The sequence below is a fragment of the Denticeps clupeoides genome, chromosome 10, assembly GCF_900700375.1.
Source record: "Denticeps clupeoides chromosome 10, fDenClu1.1, whole genome shotgun sequence".
NCBI lineage: Eukaryota > Metazoa > Chordata > Actinopteri > Clupeiformes > Denticipitidae > Denticeps > Denticeps clupeoides.
The window spans coordinates 19,270,267-19,294,757 of NC_041716.1; the positions used below are offsets into that span (position 1 = coordinate 19,270,267).

At 44.2% G+C, this 24,491-nt stretch overlaps 2 protein-coding genes across 2 annotated transcripts; one reads left to right on the plus strand and one right to left on the minus strand.

Moving 5' to 3' along the window:
* Positions 1–1,865: 1,865 nt before the first annotated feature.
* Positions 1,866–17,288, minus strand: syn2a (synapsin IIa). Its single transcript, XM_028994651.1, has 13 exons — positions 16,728–17,288; positions 8,393–8,450; positions 8,223–8,314; positions 7,847–8,003; positions 7,152–7,241; positions 6,929–6,991; positions 6,657–6,799; positions 6,496–6,570; positions 5,991–6,093; positions 5,711–5,860; positions 5,505–5,568; positions 2,660–3,011; positions 1,866–2,520 (listed from the first exon to the last, which is right to left on the minus strand). Exons 1-13 carry the CDS (start codon positions 17,057–17,059, stop codon positions 2,388–2,390), a joined length of 1,812 nt encoding a protein of 603 aa, XP_028850484.1. The 5' UTR covers positions 17,060–17,288; the 3' UTR covers positions 1,866–2,387.
* Positions 17,289–18,209: 921 nt separating this feature from the next.
* On the plus strand, positions 18,210–20,902 carry vgll4a (vestigial-like family member 4a). Its single transcript, XM_028993963.1, has 5 exons — positions 18,210–18,710; positions 18,940–19,123; positions 19,625–19,853; positions 19,952–20,063; positions 20,151–20,902. The coding sequence occupies exons 1-5, from the start codon at positions 18,629–18,631 to the stop codon at positions 20,348–20,350; spliced, it is 807 nt and encodes a 268-aa protein (XP_028849796.1). The 5' UTR covers positions 18,210–18,628; the 3' UTR covers positions 20,351–20,902.
* The last annotated feature ends 3,589 nt before the right edge of the window (positions 20,903–24,491 follow it).

Consider the following 24,491-nt stretch of genomic DNA (forward strand, 5'->3'; position numbering starts at 1 on the left):
TAAATGGTCTGCCATTTTACATATGAACAGCATACTCACTCACTTTCCACAACTGTGTGACAGTCATTATGTACAGGTTCCTTTTTGTCAAGGCACCATGGGTAATATCGTGGGACTGAGTGGCCGCAGATCGATGCTATGAATGTTAAGAAGGCAGGATGCCTTTTTCCACTCCTTGTCTCCTCATTGATGAGCTAAAAGACACGAGTAATGCAGCGAGTGTGCATGTTCCTGGCTGCAGTGTGTTAAGTGCACAGTGGGTCAGTGACCTCTGGGTCTGGGTCACACGTGTGGTGTAAGGTTATGAGTTAAATGCAGAGGACATATTTCACTGTGTGCACCGTGTGCTGTGCTGCTGTGCATCACATGTGACAATCACTTCACCTTAACCCATACATACAACCATAATACCCATGATACCCATGATATATACACTAGATGTTGCATTCAGCCACTCAGCATGCGCCAATACTGCCGCCATATTTGGACGGGGTTCCAAGCTCATTCAACCACGCTTCTCTGACGGTACAAGCGAAGATGCCGGACTTTTGCACCGCGTAAGGCTGTAAGTATGAGCAAACGAAGAATCAATGCATAACATTTCATGTTGCGATCTTTTGTGTTCGAGAAATAACGTTATTCATTTTACAGACCACTGTTCACTGTCTACAGTTCTTGACCACATTTTACCAAATAAGCAGATAAATGAATATTTATCTTTCATATTAAACATAAAAATAAAGTATTTAACTTGTCTGAAAAAACCATTGTGTAGAGCTCATTGTCTATAGTTTTCTACACATCCACACAAATGCCTGTTGCTTTGAATTTACGCATAAGTATAAATGTACGATTGGTAACGTTACAAGGCTCATCATGAAGACTGCCAGGATCTTTTAATAACATGGCATTTTTGAGGTGTTGAGTTTGCATTGTTCTGCATTCTAGCAGGAGCGTAATTTAAGTTTATTTTGAATGAAAAAATACCGATATGGAGAATACATTTTGAATATACAAGTAGGCTATGATAATAAAAAAAGCTTCTCTATCAATTTATTCGTAAATACATGTATGGCGTTTTGTAACGGACCACTTAAAATCACTTCTCAAATTTGCAGGTTTACGTTCTGTATGCCACTTTAGCCCTGACAGACATTCATTTAAAATGAGCGCTACTCCATCCCAAGATGGTGGCTCTATCGACGCATTCGCTCCCATAGACGCTCCAGTCAACATGACATCTAGTGTATATATCTATGTCCAATACGTATGAACATAACACACAGTCGGAGGGAAACCGTGTCAACTCCCAAAGCCAGAGCCAGGATTTATACTAACGAACTTGGAGGCATGAGGCCACGTCACTAACCGCTGTGCCACCACATGTCCCCATGTGCAGAAGTCCACATTATAAACACAATTCAGCATGATGTGCAAAATGCGCAAGATGTGCTGATGGTTCTGTGGTTGCTATGGAAGTGTAGCAGAGACCATATGCATAGAGCACCATCTACAGACAGATCGAACAAACACTTTAATTTAAGGCAAAATGGATTAATTCCAACATGTACAGCATTTATCAGACACCCTTATCCAGAGCGGCTTACAATCAGTAGTTACAGGGACAGTCCCCCTGGAGACACTCAGGGTTATGTGTCTTGCTCAGGAACACAATTGTAGTAATTGGGGTTTGAACCCATGACTTGGTGGTCTTCTGGTTTATATTCGAGTGTCTTACTCTCATCAAAACTGTCTTTCCTTTCATAAATTTTCAAATTTCATTAGACTGTATTGTAAGTGGGTGTGGTGACACTTGGATATTAAGTAAGGGACAGCCAAGGTACATAAATGTGCCAACCCAGCCAGAACACACATATTTTAATTTGCATGAGTTGCTTACAGGGCAGAAATTACAATGTTCTCCTAAAACACACACAGGACGGCTGTGAAGCCACACAAACACAGAACAACGTCACTGCAGGCTAGAGAAAGAGAAGCGACAACGTGAGGAGGCGGCATGCTATTTGCCTCTTTTTTTTCTGTAATGTTTAACATCATAATGTCTGATAACATAAAGCACCTGACAAACAAAGTTCATTTTTCCTAAGCGCCTCTGTGCATGTGTGAATAAATGATTTGCATTAACCAGGAGTGGCAGGGATCGCCTCACACGATGTCTTCCTGGGCGCAAGGGCAAATAAATCAGCAAACTGATAACAAAGTACGTACACGTAAATACGGTCTAGTGCTGAATTACAGAACATCAACAGACTAAGGGCACACGAACAATAATCATATGCACACATGATAATGGCTGATTACTTCATTACGAACGAGAGTCGTGTGTGTTTATCTAATGACCTCTGCTGATGTGCTTCGGCGACTGACTAGTCAGAGAAGAGATTTGCGAAAGACTTGCGCAGGTTGCGAATTGTCTCGGCCTTTGCCACTTCCTCGCCGGCTGTGCTGAAAAACGGGAGGTCTCCGAGTCCGAAGGCATTGGAGAGGGACTGGGATTTGCTGGAAGAAAAGAACACAGAACTCCCCAGATCAAAACTATCTGACAAAACTACTGCAAAACATAACATGAAGGAATGAATAGCAACTTTATTTCAGGTATGGAGGTTATATCACACTGAATCTGAGCTGAGTGACTTACTTCAGCTGTGGGTGTGACTGTCCCTTGTCAGGAGCAGCTCGCTGTTCACCTGCTGCATGAAGGATCGCTGCCTCCCTCTCCGGCCCGGACTGCGACTCAGGCCCGAGCGCCGGCTCCTCCTCAGCCGGCAGAGGCTGGACGGGGCCTTTTGAGTTGTGCCGCCTGGGAGGCACGGCTCTGGCTGGCCGGGTCGGAGGAGGCTGACCGTGCTGGCCGTCCGACGAAACTCCCTGACCCACAGAATGTGGGGTCGGCGCCTGCACTGCTTTCCTGGAGGCAGAGGCATTGCGAGCTGGCCCTGAAGAGGACTGCTGACTTTGAGAAATTGATCCTTGGGGTTCCACTGGGCCCCCTATGTTCAGTACGAGAAACACTATGATATTAAATCCAGTTCAGGATCGATATAAATCACCCATCCCTTTGATATTTCAATTTTATTCCATCAATTTAAAAAAACTGAATAGACATTGAAAGCCACAGTACAATAATACTTTCAAGAGCTGAAGGCACACCAATGCACAACAATACTGCATGAACATCGCCTTCCATGCAATGGACTGTGAGTGGGGGACATGCTGCTTGTGGGCGTCCAACTTTACATGAGACTCTATAATAATAATAATCGCTGTGCACTGATATATTGCAAAAGAGGCTTTATTGCCACAGTTACTGCATGACACAAAGTGAACCTTGTTCTGAAGAGCCCGGGTGGCTACGTATTCACTATACATCTGGAATGCGGACTGCCAGGATATCACTGAAGTCCTGAACAAGTATTTACATCCCAGGCCATCGAGATCAACATCTGTACTCCATTGCCCGTGTTTTCTGAAATATGAATAAAAAGCTCAAGAAATAACACACGAAGCACACAAATCTTGTTCATTTATACAGTACCACTTTGCACCAGTACAGTACAAGTATGACAAACACTTTGCTTATTACAAATGCACAATAACCTCATATAGTGTTGAAGTCCATCGACGGATAAAAATAGTAATAGATGCAGGTCCTAGACAGTTAATACTTTTGAGTAGAGATGAGTGGACTACATACATCTAATAGAAGTGGAATAAGGGCAGTGTTCAGTCTTTTCGATGGCATACAGTTTGACTTAATGTAATAAGTGAGAATAATTTATAACTGATTTGAATTAATAATTTTTACATGTACTTTGGACAAAACAATAAAAATTAGCTTTTATTTCTTCTCTTAAATTATCTTAACTAATAGGACAATGGTATTTCATGTGACAACAAAATAATTTGCAATATATGGTCCAGTTGTTGTTTTGCTGCACTGCTCTCCTGCATTGCTGACTGAGGTTCTGATAGTTTTTTAAAATTCCAAATAAACAGCAACTGTTTACATCCTATGAGATACCACATGGGCCACTTTCTTTCCTTCACATTCACATCATTCACAGTACTGATCAATAATATGGCTTAAAACATGTACTAGGATTACCTGATTGACAAAGGAGGATATGTGAACACGTTCATAATGATTCCAATTAAAAATGTGTGAAAGGTTCTAAATAACATATTCAACAAGATACAGCCTACCTTATAATTCAGAACTAGTACATAAGCATTAATAAAGCTCATTTATAACCAGAAGGCCCTGGCACAGACATCCATTCAACATATTTATGCCATGTTGTTGCTGCATGAATACAATTACTGCAGTGTGAATCATTAGTGGAAGCTCCACAATCGCTGTGTTTTATTACTTTGTTGTAATTAAGAACCATTCAGGAGGATGTTGCCTGTATTACACTTAGGAATGGCATACATTCAATAATCTACATCAGTCACCAAAATTCATAAATAGACTTTTATCCACAGCTGCCCACCAGATTTGAATGGGGCTCATTCATACGAAATTGACCGTAAGTGCTAAATCTCATTAAGTGAAATAGTCAGGCATGTCCTTTGGCTCATAAGCTTACATCTGTCATTTCATAAATCTTGTCTTGATTGTTAAATTATTCCTCTGATCCTATAATTGCATTGTGCATAGAGATAAATTCTGAAAATACCATTTGGGTGACACATACAACACACTTTATATATATATAGACGTAATTTAACATGTTCACAAAGCTGAGATTGCACAAAATATATAGCAATATTTTAACAATGGATTCACGAAACGCATAAACTCTTACATTTAATCACCTTTAACCTTTTAAAACCACCCGTGCATTAAAATATGTTCATGTTGGTTTATATATCTATACATATTTGAACATAATTTCCACAATGGCCATACACACAAGCGTACACATACACACCAACACACAAATGTCAAACTGCACACTGTCTAAAGAGCATTTATAAGTGTGCCTCAAAAAATGGAAACCTATGAGTAATATTTATAAAAGAAAATAAAGAATAATATAAAGCATAATCAAATGGAAAACAGCAACACTATTTAGGCACAATTTGCTCTGAACACCACTGACAACAGCTGAACAAAAGCACACCTTCAGAGGAGCAAAAGCAACCATCACAAGCGCACAAAAAAGTGGAATAAATAAATGAACATAATCTGAATAAAAAGTGGAGTGTTTGTTTTGATGCTGCATAGGAAAAAACAGCCCAGGCCAACTAAACACTCCATGCAGGAGGACACAGAGTTCTTTGTTTTCAGTTTTCAGCACATCTATGAATGTCTGGTCCCGAATCCTGTTACTTACATACGGGGTCAATTTGTATAACCATAACCAACCAATCAAATGCAAATCACTTACTGAACTGACTCATATCGTGTAATTAGTTTGCTTGGACAGGTTTTGGTCCTACTGCAACACCATTACAGTCGAGAATGTACTGTAAACAACCTTGTGGTGGGGGCCGTTGCGTCGGGGTCTTTTTTAGATCAGTTGTTTCCTTTTCATTGGTGCTCTGATGGGTAGAAACACATTAAACACAACAATTAAAATAACTAATTTGAAGGATTCACGATATTCAGTAAAACCGATATTCCAATGTGCTCAAGCTCCAGATGGTTTGGTGTCACTCAGTAGCCATGCGTGAAGTACTGTACCTGGGTTGGCTGAATAGTGGTTGGCCTTTGCAGCGCAGCAATGGGTGTTTTTCCCAAAACCTGACTCATTTTGGCCACAACCATGTCACAGATGAGCTGTCTGTCCTCCGCTTGATGCTCTCCCACTAACTGCATGGAGGATCCCACCACCTATCAAAAATGTATGGCACTCTCAATCTGCATGAATGCATTAATTCAAGTGTGATCGTACCTTTAATTGATTCACAATTACGAAATTTCAGGAAAATGTAAAGAATCCAATTTGCTTTATGCCACGAACCTCAGTGATGTAATCTTTGCCGTCTTTGCCATGTATGGCCTTGACAGCACAGATATCCAATCCTCCAAACAGTTCAGAACAGGTGTCAACCCAAAGCTTATACCTGTTAAAAGTACATAAAAATCAGTAGAAATATGCTTGGCATGGTAGTAGTGTAACAATGATGCAAAAACACTCCAATACCTCTGATGTAACTGTGACAGATGTCATTGATACAAATGTGATTAATACAAATATATGCCAGTATCTAATAAAAAAAAAATCTAAAAATTCCTTGGTTCATATGTTAAAAAATGTTTAGGTTTCCCCCAAGAAATGAATTTTTACAGCATTGAATTTGTAATTAGAAGAGATCAGTTGGGCGGGGCTTCCAAACGAGTTAGTGTGCCTGACATCTATGCTTGAATGTACTGCACAGGCTCAAAAAAAACATGGTGGAGGGCATTTTCAGTTTAAAATACTGGCACTGGCACATTGTATTTACTTGTCTGGTCAACATACCCACCTGTCTGTCATCGCTACTTGCTCCAGCATGGCAGAGCCAGTGTTGCTTTTCCAGTTTCCTGAGATTGAAGTCCTCCTGATAAATAAAAGAGAACTGTATTTGATCCTGTAGGCAGGAATGCTACAAGTCCGCTGTTCATATGATCAGACAATCTCACATACATGTAGGCCTTGTAATTGGTCCCGATCTTCTGAATCCTGATATCATACTTGGAGTCGACAAACGGCTCTGATGTGCTGTAGGTCTGGGTGAGGGCAACCACGCTGGCAATGTCCTGGAATTTACTGTGATTGTCCACTTTAACCTTTTTAAGACAAGACTTTTAAAAATCAGTTTAACGTCCCATTCTTGTTACGTTGCCATTCTGGGTAACGTGTGGGTAATGGTGTGTCGGCATTACTTGAAAAATCAGCAGCAATTAACGCCGTCTTACCTTCCCAACTCCCGAATGAGCGTGTCCAATTTTTACCACAACAGGGAACGTTGGCATGGTCACCTGAATCACCAGAGAAAAATGGTGTTTTCTAATTGGAGACTCTATTGTCATGTAGTAAGAAGCTGTTGTGTATCATTAAAATGACTGATGCCACAGATATATAGGTGATAGATTTGACTACTGATCTAGATGTAGTGATCTCCCTCAAGACATTTCTCACCATTTCCTTGTGGTTAGGGTAGTACGTCTGCTCAATCAAAGGAAACTTTTCTGGGCCCAGGCTCCTATACGTGGATATCAGCTGCGCAAACTAGAAGGAACAGACATATCCCATATGAGCCAGAACATTAACCAACTAATATATGTAGGGCGTTTCTAAAACACAACTGACTAGTGGAGGCTTGGACCCCACAACTTTCCCCAGCACATTCCACGTTCTTGATCACATGCCAACACTGCCTTTGTCGTGTTCTTCAAATGATTCCTGATTTTACATTGTCGTATTGATTTTGTACTGAAAGAGGGCTATCGAGAAATACTGGGCTCTATGGGTAACGGTGGATCAGACCAGGACACCTTCTTGTTTTGCCCCAGGTTCCAGTTCTGATGTTCCTTGGTAGGACGCGGTAAGAAACATCAATAATTCATTGCTGACTTGCTGCCTAATATGTCTGACTCTTGACTGCACCTGTCAGTGATTTGAATGTTGTGGCTGATCAGATAATACATTTTTGAATAAAATTGTGCACATGATTACATGCTTAAATAATTTGTCAATGGGTTAATGCACAGGAAGTAAAATGACAAATAAAATGCAAAAGTGTCCATTTACCTTCATACACAATCAAAAATGTTTTTTAAAAAACAGAATTACTTGGTGCATGATTGGTGCACAGACACTGACAGAATACCTACAGCCCAGGGTTTGTCACAGAGGTTGTAGATGGAGTCCAGGGAGTTTATACTGGGAATCCCGGCATATTGCAGCCCGATGATCAGATTGCGGAAATCTTCATTTTTAGTCATGCTGTATGCATGCTGTCGAATGAGGACAAAGTCTGGCTTGAATGATCTGAAAGGAGAGCACATGGAAAATTCGAAGGTTTTTTAACCTTATTTTCAATTTGATTTGTGTAACATTATTGAAGAGAAGGCTACAGATCTGGCATTCAAATTACAGTAAAGACCTAATTCTACGTTCTTATGCATTCACCTCCAAATTCAACCTTAAATAACATTCTCTACCATATTACTGCATCAGCCATTTTGTCTGCACGGAGTGCACGCTCACCTCACCACTTTGCTTCCGTTCCTTAACACCTGCATAGCCACACTGCAGGTGCCATTGGCATGGGACACAACGTTGAGCTCACTGAATTCAGCCTAAAAACAGCAACATTGATCAAATCAGTAAATATTATACAGAACAAGATATCAAGGATGACCTTAGTATGGACGTACCTGTTCCACTTTAATGTCATAATCTCCAAGCACCTTTTTCCCTTTAAACAACTTGGCCCTGAAACATGAACAATGTACACTGAAATTGTTAGATGGCCTGGACTCTCTGTAACTTCAGAATATTGTGTACATGCTCAGTTCTCAGTTACAGCTCTTTTGCTGTGGCACAATGATTCATTCATTCCATATTGGATTTTAGACTGAAGCATGATGACATGTCTCAGAATGTGAGGGTGTGTATGAATACGGAATGTTTTATAATTTTTATCCATATAATCTTGGGTCCTGCAATGCAGTCCACACAGACTAAGCTAATTTACACCTAGTTATGGACATTTTAAGATAACACAATGCAATTTCAATGGTGTAAAAAGTCAAGAAATGCATCATTTAAAATATTCTAATTTAAAAGGTTAATGTCACCTAAAAAGAATTTTGCCTCTTCAAAATCATCACAATTATTGAGTGAATTTGATTCTGGCTGATGGTGTCTCTCAAGCACAAGAGTATAAAACAACAACAATGTACAATATAGTCTAATATCTTAAAAATATAAAATACAAAGATGTGTGTGACAGGGCAGCTGTGATGGGGGATTTTTTTTTTCCTGTCAGCTGATCCTGGTCTGCAGGCTTTTAGATCAGAAAGTCTATGTCCACGCTGTGAGGGTGTGACTCCCCGGGGCCATGGGGCTGTCACAGCAGGTGCCCATGCACCTGATTGGGGAGTCCCGATCCATTGCACCTGGCACCACCTCAGCCCATGGACGTGACAGAGGGTGTGGTTCGAGTTCCTTGAGATGCTGTCAAGGGTTTACAGGCATAGTAGCTGTCACGACTACGGACTTACGGGGGAAGGAAGCGCAGAGGTCTGACATACTGGGAAGGGGGTTTTATTATAACAAACAATAACGAAATACAAAGAAACAATGGCGCGGTGGCCGAAAACAGTTTAACGTAAATAATGAACTGAAACTAACCCGTAGGCGTGTGGCGATTGCCAGAACTCAAAACACATAAAACTAAATCAGGTCAAGTTCGTGCAGAGAGTTCACGAAAATGCCAGCGACCCCGAACGGGCAGAAACTTCCGGCATTTATGGGGCGTCAGGATTGGCTTCCGGTGTGGAGCCCAGCTGCAGGCAATCCTGACAGAGCCCCCCCCCTCCAAGGGCTACGTCCTCGGAGCCCCAACAGTACCATCAGTGGAGGCGGCGGGGCGGACGGCGGCAACCACAGGGCTCCTGCCCTGCTGTATCCTCCCCTTGGTGGACCCGGTCCCTCGGGCTGGCTCCCCGGCGTGGTCAGGCGTGGCGGCCCCGGTCCCTCGGGCTGGCTCCCCGGCGTGGTCAGGCGTGGCGGCCCCGGTCCCTCGGGCTGGCCCCCCGGCGTGGTCAGGCGTGGCGGCCCCGGTCCCTCGGGCTGGCCCCCCGGCGTGGTCAGGCGTGGCGGCCACCGGTCCCTCGGCCTGGCTCCCGGCGTGGGTCCCGCTTGCGGCCCCGGACCCTCGGCCTGGCTCCCGGCGTGGTCCCGCTTGGCGGCCCCGGACCCTCGGCCTGGCTCCCCGGCGTGGTCCCGCTTGGCGGCCCCGGACCCTCGGCCTGGCTCCCCGGCGTGGTCCCGCTTGGCGGCCCCGGACCCTCGGCCTGGCTCCCCGGCGTGGTCCCGCATGGCGGCCCCGGACCCTCGGCCTGGCTCCCCGGCGTGGTCCCGCATGGCGGCCCCGGACTCTCGTACCTGCACACAATAATCAGGGCCGATCCATCTGGGTATGTGTGGGCCCTGTCTCCACACATCCCCTCTGACACTTCTTGTGTCACCCCCTGCACCGCGCAGGGAGATTGTCCCAGAGCCTCTGGCGACTGTTCCAGGCACCCCAGGCTGGTGCCTTCTGGGACTATGCAGCCCCTCTCGCTGCACGGCCCTGGTGCCAAGGGGGGGGCATTGCCAGACCATCCGGCTAGCCCCTTCTGCGTCCTTTGGGACAAGCAGGCCCTCTTCCTGCCTGTCCCAGCTGGGTCCTCATGCCTACCCGGGGGCTCTATGGCGCTCCACCCCTCTGGAGGCAGACGCAGGCCCATGCCTGGCCCGCCCTCCTCACTGGCTACCGGAGGACCCAGCTCCATCGCTTCCCCACCTCCCCTCCCCTCAGGAGGAGACCCCAACCCGAACTGCACCCCCCCAAAAAATTCTTTGGGGGAGCACCCCCCCCGGCTGGACTTAGGGGTACCTTGGGGCTTGTCCACCTCGCCTTGGACCAGCACATTCGGGTCAGGAACCTCCTCCCTGGGGTTCGGCTCCGCGGCTGGGTCGCCATCTGGTGGACACAAAGAGGGGAAGTGGGGGCGACATACGGACACATATGCCACGCACACACACACAGACAGAGACAGACAGAAGAGAGGGTCGTCTAGTTCCCTCTCTGAGCACTCCGGGACCTCCTCAGGGGGCACAGCCAGAATCTCGGGAGGCGCGACCTTCTCGTCGCCCGCCAGTGCTGGGTCTTCTTGCCCCGGATCCTGACTGGCGCTGGATGTGGTGGAGGGGCAGAGTTCGATCCCTGGCTCAGGCTCTGGCCGATCAAACTCCGCCCTCAGTCTCTGCTGGAAGTCCCGAAAACTGCTGTCTGTTTCTCCCTGCTGCCAGAGGGTTGTGCTCCAGCCCCATGCTGACCCAAGCAGACACGAGAGGATGGTGGTGGTCTTATCAGTGTCTGCTGCCCCACTGAAGGGTCCCGGGACAATTGGGCTGTCCCACACGGGGCTGGGCACGGCGCTGGAGATGGTGGTAGGTGTGTGGTGTGGAGGGGGGTGGACGTCTTCTCCAGCAGGTGTGGGCGCTGGTGCTGCGCTGCCATTTCGCTGGGGAACGTCCGGGCAGAGGGAAGGCGGGTCGGCGACTGGAGCAGGAATGGAGGATTCCCTGCGAGGCAGTCCCGGCAGCGCAGTTGCTGGCTGGCGACCTCCCGTCGCCCTCTTCCACCAGCTTTCCTCACACTGCTGGGAGGGACGTGGGTTTCCACGGACCTCGTGACGATCCTGGATGGGCGCGATGGGCGGAGCCATCCCGGCACCGACTGCCCAAACGGCGTCATCCTGGTCGTCGTCCGTGTCCACCTCGTACCCCTGGAAGTCACATGGGTCATCACGGACGCCGCGATGATCTCGGACGCGCACGCTGGGCGGAGCCATCCCGGCAACGACCGCCCACCGAAAATCCACGTCATCATCGCTTTCGTCATCCGTGTCCTCCCACCGGTGACTCCAAGGGTCGTCCACCCTGCGGACATCCTGGACCCATGGCGCGATAAGCTCCCATGGGCAGTACTCTGGCCATTCGGGCTGGAGGCTGCCCACCTCCTCGCTGGAGGAACGCCGCCGTTGTTGCCGCTTCTCACCCCCCTGGAAGTGACGTGGGTCCCCACGGACCTTGCGACGATCGCAGACTGGCGCGATGGGCGGAGCCCAACTCTCGTCTCCCGTGCTCTCGTCGCCGTCCGTGTCGTCCCAGTCCACGGGGAGCCTGGCCAGCAGAGCGCAGAGTTCTTGGCTCGACATGGCGAAGATTGTGGGGGTCGCATCTTCTGCGCTCGCTGCCCACGTCACTTCCTCGCTGCTGCCGACGCCAACGTCCTCGCTCCGCCCACTCACCCGCCGACGTTGTCGCTTCCGGGTTTCGCGGAGTTTCCCGGGGGTGACGTCATCACGCGGCGCCGCGTACCACGGCTTCTCGGGGAGAAAACACTCCACCAGAACGGGCGGCGCGTCTCTCCCCTGGCGTCCGCGTTCGCCGCGCCGGGCTGCGTCCTTCGCGGCGTTTCTTCTCCTCTGCTTTCCACCTCTGCGCTTTTGGGGTGGTCGCTGGCATTCTGTCACGACTACGGACTTACGAGGGAAGGAAGCGCAGAGGTCTGACATACTGGGAAGGGGGTTTTATTATAACAAACAATAACGAAATACAAAGAAACAATGGCGCGGTGGCCGAAAACAGTTTAACGTAAATAATGAACTGAAACTAACCCGTAGGCGTGTGGCGATTGCCAGAACTCAAAACACATAAAACTAAATCAGGTCAAGTTCGTGCAGAGAGTTCACGAAAATGCCAGCGACCCCGAACGGGCAGAAACTTCCGGCATTTATGGGGCGTCAGGATTGGCTTCCGGTGTGGAGCCCAGCTGCAGGCAATCCTGACAGTAGCACATTTACCCTTATTCTTTATGTTTAAAAGAATAAAAAATTATTATATCAAGTGCCAGAATTATTTTAAATTTAGAAAGATAAATGGCGTCTAACTATAATTATAGATTAGCATTATCAGTTTCATTTCTGGGGAAATGCCAGGATGTTCACTTCAGCTCAATAATGAATTTATCTGTCTGCTGACTAACAAATATAAAGCCAAGTATTGGGCAGTTGGGGCATAGCGTAGTGGGTAAGAAAGCGAAACCGTAATTGGTTCGAATTCCGAACTGGTCCACCGGCCCTCACCAAGGGTGATGGGTTTAAATAAAGAGCCTGACACTGAACCCTGTGGTACTTCATACTCCTCTCTTGTTTTTTTGATTACTCTGACAAAATGAAAGCAAGCAGGATCTAAACCAAGAGATGGCTGAGCCACGTTTTATTCATAAAGTGGTCTCATCTCCACTTTTGCTCCTACCTCAACCTCTAATCCATGCACAGAAGATCATACTGAGTCTGCTAATGCATGCACAGCAAGGATGCCGGCTTTATAATGAACAGTGCACTGTGCTAAAATTTCAGCAGAAACAGTAACCAAGCAGTGTCATCATTAAAACACAGTTTGATCATTTTCCTTTACACAGATTAATAGTATTCTATTATATAAAATCTATCACCTGCAGTTATCCTTCAGCAGCAACAACACACAGCTCATGAATTTTAATGTAATGGTCGCTGACCACACAGAGGACCTAAGATGAGACTTTCTAACCTGCACTGCTGAATTTATCTTGTTGTTTTCCACAGTGGCCCTCTGTTTCTCCCACATTAAGACTGGATTTATTCCTCTTCTTCCCTGCATTATAAGGCTCTCTCAGTCTCCTTAAGTCACCTCTAAACAGAAATTACTGAAGACTAGTTTTCTAGTTTTCAGTAGATTTGCATATATTTTACACACTTACAATTTCTTCATGCTAATATGTCTCTATACCCTTCATGCTGGCATTTTAAGGTGGCATATTATTACTCTGTATCATTAGGTCTGTGTGTAACAGAGTGAGTTTGACTTCAAAAGGTCAAAAATGATTTATTTGATTTTATCCCAATTTATATAAAATCAATTTCTCAAATTATATTATTTGTATATTTAATTATGTACAGAGGTTTAATTATCAGTTGTTATTTCAAGCAAATACAAGTGTTAGATCTCAATTTTCCTATTTCATCAGTAGTTAAAAAAAACTATGTGTATGTTTTCTTACATTTTTTTCCAGGTCAGTACAATTAGTCCACTTACTCCCGATTCAAGAATTCCTTGAAAGGGAGCACCACCCTCCCCAAGCCGACGCCAGCCTCTTCGGCGCTAGTGAACGCTGAAGGGACAGGGCTGCCAGTCCAACGCAGGTTTAATTAAAATCTTGGGCCGACAGGATGAGCATGCAGGAGGCTTATTATACACATCCCTTTAAAGCCCAGGTCCTGCAGATTACACAAATAACCATTCATTTATTTGTCTTAGCACAGTTTGTCGAGTGACACTGCCACCATAATCAATGTGCCATTGAAATGCAGCAAGCAAAGCGTTGCGTAATTATTCCACAGAGCAAGTCTGCATTCAAAACGGACAGAAACAACTTCTCTCCTGCTGCTGTGGACAATAAGGAATTAAACCGCTGCTGCCAGTCTCATTCGGTAAAGTGTGGCCATTATCTGATTCATCGATGACCAGTTTCTTAGCGCTGCACCACTGCTGGCCAGATGTGATGACAGTGTGGCACCATTCTCAACACAGCAGTGATGCCAATGTGGTCGTGATGTGTGGGTGTTCTGGAGTAGAGTGTTTTTTTTTTTACATACATCATACACCAGTGAAGAAGGCTAAGACTATATAGGTAGATATGGGTTCTTGACTATACCTTAGGACTATTATGTTTATATGGTGAGGGGATTTTGAAACGATGATGATCAGATTGCAGTGCCAGTGAAAACCAAAGATGCAAAAGGAAGATGCTATTAAAGTAAACATGCATGTCAGCCTTACTACATTAATAATCTTTCAGGGACATGGAATACTGAGGTAAAAATGATTTTGTAATGTTTGCTCAAATAAGTGTATAAGTGTATATGTGAACAATTTAATTTGAATGTTCTGCTGTTTGTCATTTTATGCAGATATGAGTCAGATCTGAATGTGTTAGCAGAGGATGGTGTCCTGTTTTTTTGGGGATTTGCAGTAAAAGACTGAACTGAACATGGTGGGCCATGACTATAGTGTGTTCTTCCAGCAACATCCAGCAACCTGTTCTGCCAGGTTGTTAGTCATTTCTCATCACACAGCATGCAGGTTATATAATCATTTTGTTTGTGGATTAAGGACCTGCACTTCAAAGAAATCTGTGACATTTAAGTTTTGAGTCCTGCTTTCATCTTGTATAGGTTGCTGGCACATCCAGTTCTGGCCCTGGTAGCACCCAAGGACCCTGGACTACTACTGTAGTAAATTTGATGATGCAGATTAGCCACCCTGCCGTTAACACTGCTGTTCATGTCTGTTTATACAACTGTTTCGACAAGTATGGCAGTGATGGGGCAGATTCGATATTTAAAGCCTTGCTGTCTGTCTGTCTGTCTGTCTGAATGGCAGGATGGCCTGGTTATTACATCATCACAATTAAGAACACGGCAATCACGTAGGCAGCTTCTGGTATATGGAGACACAAAGTTACAATTGTCTGGCCAATCAGTCAGAGCCAATCTGAGCTGTTGCTCTAGAAAAAAGCTCCCAAGCCAGGACATTTCCCCCGGTCTTGTCCCTCATTGTCCTGAATGTCATGCTTCAGCCTCTGTGATATAAGGTATATTGGGGCAGTGGTGGCCTAGTGGTTAAGGAAGCGGCCCCATAATCAGAAGGTTGCTGGTTCGAATCCCGATCTGCCAAGGTACCACTGAGGTGGCACCATCCCCACACACTGCTCCCCGGGCGCCTTTCATGGCTGCCCACTGCTCACTCAGGGTGATGGGTTAAATGCAGAGGACAAATTTTACTGTGTGCACTGTGTGCTGTGCTGCTGTGTATCACGTGTGACAATCACTTCACTTTCATATAATGTACAAAACAAACACAAAAAACACTATACATAGAAGCTGATTTATTGAGAATATTTTAAAACTACTGTTGTGATATTGAACATTCCTTTAACCTGATTTGCTATAATGCAAACACTATAGAATAAAGATTGAAAATAAGAAGTTACTTGATCTGTTGGGGGCTCTTTCAGCAGAACAATGTGCCCTGACAACAATTATGGAGTCGTTTTGTAGGAAAAATGGAGCAAGTGGATTTAATGTTGTTGCTGATTGATATATGTAAAGAGGCTGCTAACAAGGACTCTGATGTAATGGATAAATATATCAATAATTGATCGTGTTTTCCCCAATCTTTCTTCAATGACTTGAATACTTTTGAAAACATATTTGAATTCAGATTTCAGTGCTTCTAGCAACCCTCCAGAGCAGATCTAACAATAAAAAAGCACATCATGCAACCATGTCAATTGAAATTAAATAATGATATTGTCTTGTTTATATTCTGTGCTTATCTGTAAATAAGATCCTGATTGTATGTTGTACATTTTGCTCCCTACCGTGTATTGTATTGTGTTGGACTGTGTTGCTTCACAGGAACCAACAGCCAGAACCAAATTTATTGCGTGTGGGCGATCATACTTGGCCATTAAACATGATTGTGATTTCTGAAGATGCTGCTCCCATGAGAGGAGCCCGCTTGTGTTCCTCAGATATCTCGGTTTCTGAGAACCTTCGAACACCGTTATTTCTCTTCTGTAGTTCTGAACCTTCACACACCGCTCAGTGCACTCAGCCTGTTCTCAGGCTGAATTGAATTACTGCTCTTTTCCCAAGGATGACAGGGAGGAAGAGGAGAAGCAACAATTTAATCCTGGCTTCACTCAGCCTTTACAAAATGAAATAATTAGCTGAGAGCTAGTTAGCGAATGACCTAATGCAATCTGTAACACACACACACACACACAGTGCAACATGTTTATAATTTTACACATTTTACACTCAATATAGCATGTGATGAAGAAGGTTTCACCCAACAATCCAAACCTGTTGCCCAAAAAGCTCCACTCACCACTCCTGCTGGGGTTCATCGATGATCAGAAGAATCTTAAACTTCTTGGGTGCAGTGACCGGGGTTTGCTCCACCAACCCCGCCGAGGCTGCAGTCTGCTTCACCACATTGGTAATGGAGCTGAAGAACCCAGCCCCAGTGGGCTGAGCTGCTGGCGGGGGCTTCCGCTCCGCTGCTGGGGAGGTGGGTGGAGGTGGGGCGGCCTGGCCGGTGGAGGCAGGTGCCGGAGGGGGAGGCTGCGGGGGGTCCGGCTTCTGAAGATCTGTCATGTAGCCATTGGGAAGGTTGGAGATGAAGCTGCTGTCGGAGAGGCGGCGGCGCAGGTAGTTCATGGTTGGATGCCGAGGGAGGATCCAGTGGAAGCACGGTCAACGCTCCGAGTGGAGATGACGTATGGGGAAGATTGTCTCCCCGCACACAGGCTGATCCGGCTCGAGAAAACCTTTGCAGAAGGGTTTCCTCCCAGCTTCACCGTGCTGCCTGCAAGCCTCCCCCCTGCCTGCGAGAGTGACGCCGGTTCCCTGGCCAGCCAATCGCCGAGCGATCCGACCAGCTGAGTGGCTGCAAGAGATGCTCCCCTCCTCTCTCCTCCTCTCCCCTCCCCCACTCTCCCCTGCTTCTCTTCCTGCACACACACAAATCTATAAGGGGGTATTCCAGTACGTGCAAGGGAGATAAAATGCAGGTCGCCCGTGTCTGTGTAACACGGTATTAAAGCAAATCACCAGAGAGGCTTATTAGTGAATTTGTAAAAAAAGGGGGCTATCTTCTCCAAGGACAAGCCTGAGATATATCCATACCATGCCATTGATGCGAGGAGCATGCAGCCCGAGAATTCCTCTGCAGTCGTGTTCATTGATCAGCGTGTGCTGCTTGGCTCAGCTTTTCCGCCACGGAGAAAGAAATATGGATTCACATTATATATGGATTTTTGTCATCAGAAACACTTATCCTAATTGTTTGTGCAATTCTTAAACAATAACCTGTTTTGTGTTTATTTGTCATAAAAAATAACGCCTGTACTTCAGTATTTCTTGCCACAACAGCCACACAGTAATGGTTTTCATTTTATACATTTATTCAACGAATATCACATTTCAAATGCCGGTATTTTGGGTTTATTCTGCCACATAAGTTAGCTATTATGTTGCGTGCATATTATTAAAATGTGTATAATTGTATTTCTATGTACATTTTTTCATGAAATTAATACATTTATTTTCTAGAAAATAAATTGTACAAACCCATGTATTTTACGCATCTAAGGCCAGCCGTGCAATAAGGTTCGACAATTTCTCCTGCAAATGCAAGAAGGCGCCTTGGAGGCAGGGACAAATGCCACTGTTTTGCCATATTGCTTTATTATAGTACAAATAGCACCGTGCCATGCTCCGTGCCACGCATGATCTGAAACGTGCAGCGGTAGTCTAGACACTGCGCATGCGTGAGGCCTCTGGTGTTCTACGTCACAGCAGCTAGCAAACAAGCTATCATGCGAGCTAGTTGACTTAGCAGCGTGTCGCTTTTAGCACCTTCGCAGCAGGCTGTGAAGACTGGCGCCTCTCTTTTGTACAGAAACAGCACTTTAGGACGGTTTTTGGCCGTCTTGTAGATTATATTGGCATTCACATGCAATCGTGGCATTTGTTTTAAGTATCTTTTGAATGTGAAGCACTTGTTCTTGTTTTAGCTTGCTAGCAGTAGCCTCCGTCTAAACTACCGAAGCTCACCTAGTCAGCCATTTACGAGATCACGAACCGTATGGCAGGAGTAACGTGTACGAACTCCGATAATATTCGATAATATTTCGTTCAGCAAAGAGCGTATATTTGACGCAGAATTTGGGGAGCACCTTCTGGCTAGCTAACAGGCTGGCTCGGTTAGTCGTCGCAGTTTCTTAAATGCTTCTAACGAGAATGGACCTGCTGAACCAGCAGTTCCTGGACAAAATGAACAATAACATTGGCAGGCTTCACTTTGAAGGTAACCGCGTGGCGTTATCAGAGTACTGCTAATTAATGAACTCTAATGAGACGAAATTTCGCTTCTTAAAACGCTGGAGCTGTGAGTCGATACGCGATAATTGATTATTGGAACGTAGAGCGGTGCTGTTGGTGGACTTGGAAGAATGGCTGTTAAGCAATAAAAAGCATATTGATTGAGTTCACTGCGAATAGATGCATTAATGCGTAACATTTTTTCTCCTTGTCAGATGAATCAGGCCTCACAAGGGACTCGATGATGCAGAAGAGGAGCTCAGCCACGGCCGGTTCCAGAACCAGTCCCCCTCCCGTCAGTCCCAGCAAAAGGAAGTACATTGGGGAGCACGCCGGCGAGCCCGGCCACCTTGTCACCGAGCACATGAGCAAAATGAGCCGTCTGTTCGCAGCGCACCTGTACGTGTCGCTTTTTTTATCTTTAAATGGGTAGTTTGGGTACATTTAATTCTACATTTTGTTTGGATAGTTTTTTTATTTACAGTTAGTTTGGGAATCCAAAATTCAAATTAACAGTTGTAACAGTTTATACCACTACTGGGTGCTTTCAAGATCTAAACACACAGTGACAGGGTTCCTACAGTCATTAAAAACCTTGAACGTTTGAAACTAGCGCAGGTCTGGAGTATCTTTGCTGGCTTTATGTTGTGAACCAAGTCTTGTGGTGCTGCGTGTGTTGATTCTTTATTCCATCTCCTTTTAAAAGTCATGTAAATTACAACTGATTATCTATGTCGTTAATTGATTGGATTCATTTTACGCTGGATCAGGCTGCATGAGCTTGGAGGAAGAAACACTGCCGTTTAAGTTTTTCAGGGTTGTCATAAATGTAAAATTATTTTCTAAAAATGCTTCTAAAAACCCTGTTTGAAGTAATTGCCGTTTTCTGATGTTTTGCAGAAGAGGAAAGCCTGTAAATGGAGACAACGGTCAAGATCCATGGGTTAGTCACCAAACCCACTTTGACTATCCCACTTCCTCCATCAGCAGTCTCCATGGTAATCTTGTGTATGCACCATTGACAACATTTACTATGGACCAAACTCTGGACCTGACAAAAACCAGCATGGACACAAGGAGGACCACCAGCGCAAATTTGCCAGTCAATGGACTAATAAAACTTCAGCAGGTGATCATATATTCAACTTTTGGAGGCTTTACTTTATTTTCTTTTGTATTGTAGTTTATAGAACTGAGTTGTAAATGGAAATTTGTTTGATTTTTAAGAACCGTCCGTCTGTGATAACATGTGCCCCTGCGAGCAACCATACCTGTAGCCTTTCCCTTTGCCACATGTCTCCCAGTGGCTGTACCTCAGATGCAAAGAGCAAGGCAAATGGTAAGTGTCCCTGCATTTGTCTCTGTAAAGAACCAAGTTGCATGTCCCTTTAAAGTATATTCATGTGCAATTAATTTGCCTTTCCAGCCAACCCAGCCAATGATCCTGAGATCGAGGAGCATTTCCGCAGAAGCTTGGGGAAGATCTACAAAGAGCTGGAGCCAACCTCAAACTCTGTGTCCATCACAGGCTCTGTGGACGAGCATTTTGTCAAGGCTTTAGGAGAAACCTGGTTTCAGATCCAGGCCAAAGGCAGTGGGTTTGCGAGCCCAGAATCCACATTGTAATCAGAGAGTTAAGTAGCCTGATTTGATTCCAAAGCCAAGCATGATTTATTTAAAAGAATTATAAAGCTAATAAAAACATATTATATTCGGAGTTCAGATACCAAAGAAATTATTTTAAGAAATTAGAAGACAATGCCAGGTTGTAATGGATATCTGGTCAATTTTGTTGCTTAATCTTTTTATATTAAATGAACAGTCCAATCATAAATGGGTGGAAACAATTATCTTGCTCAATCACTGCCTTAATGTCTTTGTGTAATTAGACAGATCTATATAGATTCTAGGTTTGTAGCGTTTAGACGTACTGTCCCTTTAGTTAGTCCAAGAAGGAACCTGTAACCTGTCTAGTCTAGGAGCAGAAGTGTCTCTGTACTTTACTCTTTCATTCGACCACCCAGGATTCCCTATTGTTGGCTGCACGCTATCTAGAGGGGTTGTCAATCATTTGTAGTGCTGGTACTGCAATATCTAGTATTTCAACCATATTGTAATACCAACTTCATCCAATTTGCAGTAATAAAACTGCAGATGCACAGTGTGCAGTTCCGAAAAGAATTCTATCCAGTGCTCTTTACTTACTGTTACTTAATCTTTGTTCATTAAGCACCGGTTGTTTTTGTAGGTATGAAATGTAGGCTGCATGCTTGAAATAGCTGGTATCTATTATCTACATACTTTTACTTCATATTTACTCTGAGAGTTTGTTTATTTTTGTCAGTAACAGTTTTAGAAAATACTTACTGCTGGCACAGTTAATCTATATATTTTTATATATTGATACTCACTCGTTCGGCTCAAGCTTGAAAGTGCGGCCTCTGGAAAGGCATCTGTTGCGGTGTAACTTTGCTTTTATTTTAGTTATGTGCTACTGGATGACTTAACAGCTACATAATCTCACTCATAGACCTGTTAGACCTGCCAAACCCCCCAATTTTATATAGTGAAAGTGAAGTGATTGTCGTTGTGAATCACTGCAGCACAGCACACAGTGACAATGAAATGTGTCTTCTGCTTTTAACCATCACCGTTGGTTAAAAGCATCCCTTCGAACCGGGACCGCTTCCTTAACTGCTAGCTCACCACTGCTCCTTCACTGATATCGAATCTGTGCAAAAGGGTTGCGAAACAGCTCGAAATTCTTTTTTCGTGCTTCAAAGTTCGCCATAGGGCGCTCAGTTTGTCAGCAAAGTCTGCACGGCATTGTGGGAGCTGCAGTTTGTGTGTTATCAGAACATCATATCACAGGCCATAATAACAGATCAACATGAAGTGAATTTGCCACATGTATTAGACGAAGAGGTGCATTCCTCCTTTTGGGAAGTGTGTAGAATTACACCACATTCCTTTGCATCGAGAGATTGGGTTATTTCATTTTTTTCTGTTGCTGTGCTTGTCATATTTCATATGGGTGAATGTCTTGTTATGCTTTAAGGCATATTCAGTGTGTTCAATTAATGCACTTAGTTATTTAAAAAAAGATTGAGTGACTGATTGATCCTAATCTTTTTTTTTTTTTAATTCATGAAAGTTACATGCAGTTGCATTTTTTAAAAGTAAACACTGAAATTGAGTTGTTCATTAGTTCATGCATCTTAATCCTTAAAACTATTTTTATTTCATGACTTTGTGTTGGGTGATTTGAAGAGATGGCATATAAGTGTTTAAGGTTCAAACAAATCCTTATATTAATCATAATGTCTGAACAATCACAACACTCATGTTATAAATGGACATTTATGCTCTGTGTTGCAAAATGTGATCCTTGTCAGTTTCTGTCTGTATGCTTTATGTAAATCTCGACTATCATTGCGCCGTGCGTGATGATTATGCAGATGTATAGATATTTAATAACCAATACTCTGTTGCCATGTTACTCTGTTATAAACTTAAAAACTTTTGAGTAAATCATGTTTTTGTGTGTACAATATCCCAATGGCAGATTTTACTAATGCATTTCCCCTCCTGTGGCAGAACCGGACCTGAGTTACCTTGAGAGAGACCCATTAGATTTGGGTTTAATCTGACGGGATGGGGCAAACATGCAAAAATGAGCCCTTTCAAATGCGTTAACAACTTCTTTACATTTGTTGATATGTGATATTCATATTATGTCCTCTAACCTTAAGAACATTAAATTTTTTTATCACATTCCATTTGTGTGTGCCTATTGATCAGTATCTAATAAATTCAATTGGTTCCATTATTTTAGTGTCTTGATAATGTCATATAAACATGGGAAAAAAATAAAAGTAAGACTTTCCTTAAGCATCCTTTTTTTAATGACTAAGAATGTATGTCATACATTCTACTCCAGGATAGGGACCATTCAAATAAATCACTCAAAGCCCAAACCTCCCATTCATGTCCAAGATGAAAGCATGTCTCGATCATTAGACAAGAACCAAAGATTCCTGTCAGTACAAGAACAAAGTGAATAGATCAGTAGATCTAAAAGAAGACTGTTGGTTCACCAGTTGTCTCCCCTTTTCAATTTTGCTTCTAGCTCTCTTGCCCAGGTCTATACACTCTTGAACTGTAAAATAGGGATGGGCAGCATTTCTTTCACATAAAATGTTCATAGCCTGTATTTTCTATATAGTTCATACAGTTGACATACAGTACAGGCCAAAAGTTTGGACACACCTTCTCATTCAATGTGTTTTCTTTATTTTCATGACCATTTACATGGTAGATTCTCACTGAAGGCATCAAAACTATGAATGAACACATGTGGAGTTATGTACTTAACAAAAAGTGGAGACCGGAAATTTCTGTTGGACTTTCCTGTTCCATATTCAAATACTGTCATATAGTACCTGCAAGACTGTATTTGGTCTCTTCCAATTCTACATGATTTCTTGAACTCACCAGTGAACCTTCACATGGAGCTGCCGTTTATGTACTTTTTAAAGGTAAAGGTGGAAACTTTGGCACATGGTGACCAGAGGTCTCAAGCAATATGCGCCAACCTCATCACCAAAACATCTTATATCCCTGAACATGTTCAGTGACACCAGTGTATTAAGTTGTGATGTAATGACATCCAAATTTGCCTAAATTGGGTATAAAAATCTGTGAAAATGCATCTTATTGCACGGTTCAGTCCAGATTCACTATGCAAATGTTACTTCATGACTTTATGTTACTGTGCAAAACGTATCTTTTGGATTCCCAGACAGGCTACACCATGATGAGTTTTTCGTGGTTGTCCCCTGCACCTCCACCAGGGGGCAGCACGAACTCACTCTTCTCTCATGATTTCTTCATGTGCTTGAGGGACAGGAATGCTGAAGTAATGCTGAATTAATCTCATTTGTGGTGTTTCTTAATGATCCTAAATAACATACTATTAATAAAAGGATTGATTTTCATCACTGATGTGTTTTCTTGTTTTCATTGGTCATTTGTATTTTATAAATGACCTGCAGACATCAGAGGCTGATTTTCCAGACTCAAAGGAGACAAAAGGAGCTCAGCCCTCGACAGATTAAACTCAACCATATCAAAGCGAAGCACTCCAGCCCTCTCCATGACAAGCCTTCCAAGGAATTGTGCTCTTTGAGGATTACCGAGAAGATTTCCTCCTTCCCTCCGTTACGAAAAACCAGAGGAAATGATTCTCTACTCGGGCATCAGCACCTATCTGCAGAAGACATGGAGGGAGGCTTCAAAATCAGGACGACACTTCGGGGTCAAATACATCTCAGGCTCATGCCATGCCTGCACAGAACAAGGGCCTGAAGGATGGCAACCAGACTGGATGTGTCGCCAGCACCGTAGTTCGTAAGAAACGTCCCATTTTACTCCCAGCTGCAGTGACCCGCTGAGCTCTGTGTTGTGCCGTGATTGATGGCAATCTTAATTGTCCCCGCAAATTACAAATGCTCACTGCCAGAGTAGAACGTGCAGCCGTGCTATCTCATCGTTTCGGGGGGAAGCGACTGGCACCGGATTTGCATAATTGCCTTTAGATGGTTTCAGCATCACCCACTCGGGGCTGCTGCTGCTCAATAACTATTCTGTGTAGGATTCTTTTTTTTTTTTTTTTTTTTTTTATTTCCTCTTCTCTGTAATCACACAACGTGGCCGGCGGGCACGCTGGCATCTTGCTTGCCACACCCCGCTCCCCCTGTCGGCAGGT

Coding starts and splice junctions, on each gene's coding strand:
- syn2a (XM_028994651.1), bottom strand. CDS start 17,059: ATGAACTACCTGCGCCGCCGCCTCTCCGACAGCAGCTTCATCTCCAAC. Junction 7,242..7,846: donor TCTGTGACAAACCCTGGGCT/GTAGGTATTCTG, acceptor TGTTCCTTCTAG/TTTGCGCAGCTGATATCCAC. Junction 3,012..5,504: donor GCAACGGCCCCCACCACAAG/GTTGTTTACAGT, acceptor TACTGAACATAG/GGGGCCCAGTGGAACCCCAA.
- vgll4a (XM_028993963.1), top strand. CDS start 18,629: ATGCTTCTAACGAGAATGGACCTGCTGAACCAGCAGTTCCTGGACAAA. Junction 18,711..18,939: donor TGGCAGGCTTCACTTTGAAG/GTAACCGCGTGG, acceptor TCTCCTTGTCAG/ATGAATCAGGCCTCACAAGG. Junction 20,064..20,150: donor TGCAAAGAGCAAGGCAAATG/GTAAGTGTCCCT, acceptor TTGCCTTTCCAG/CCAACCCAGCCAATGATCCT.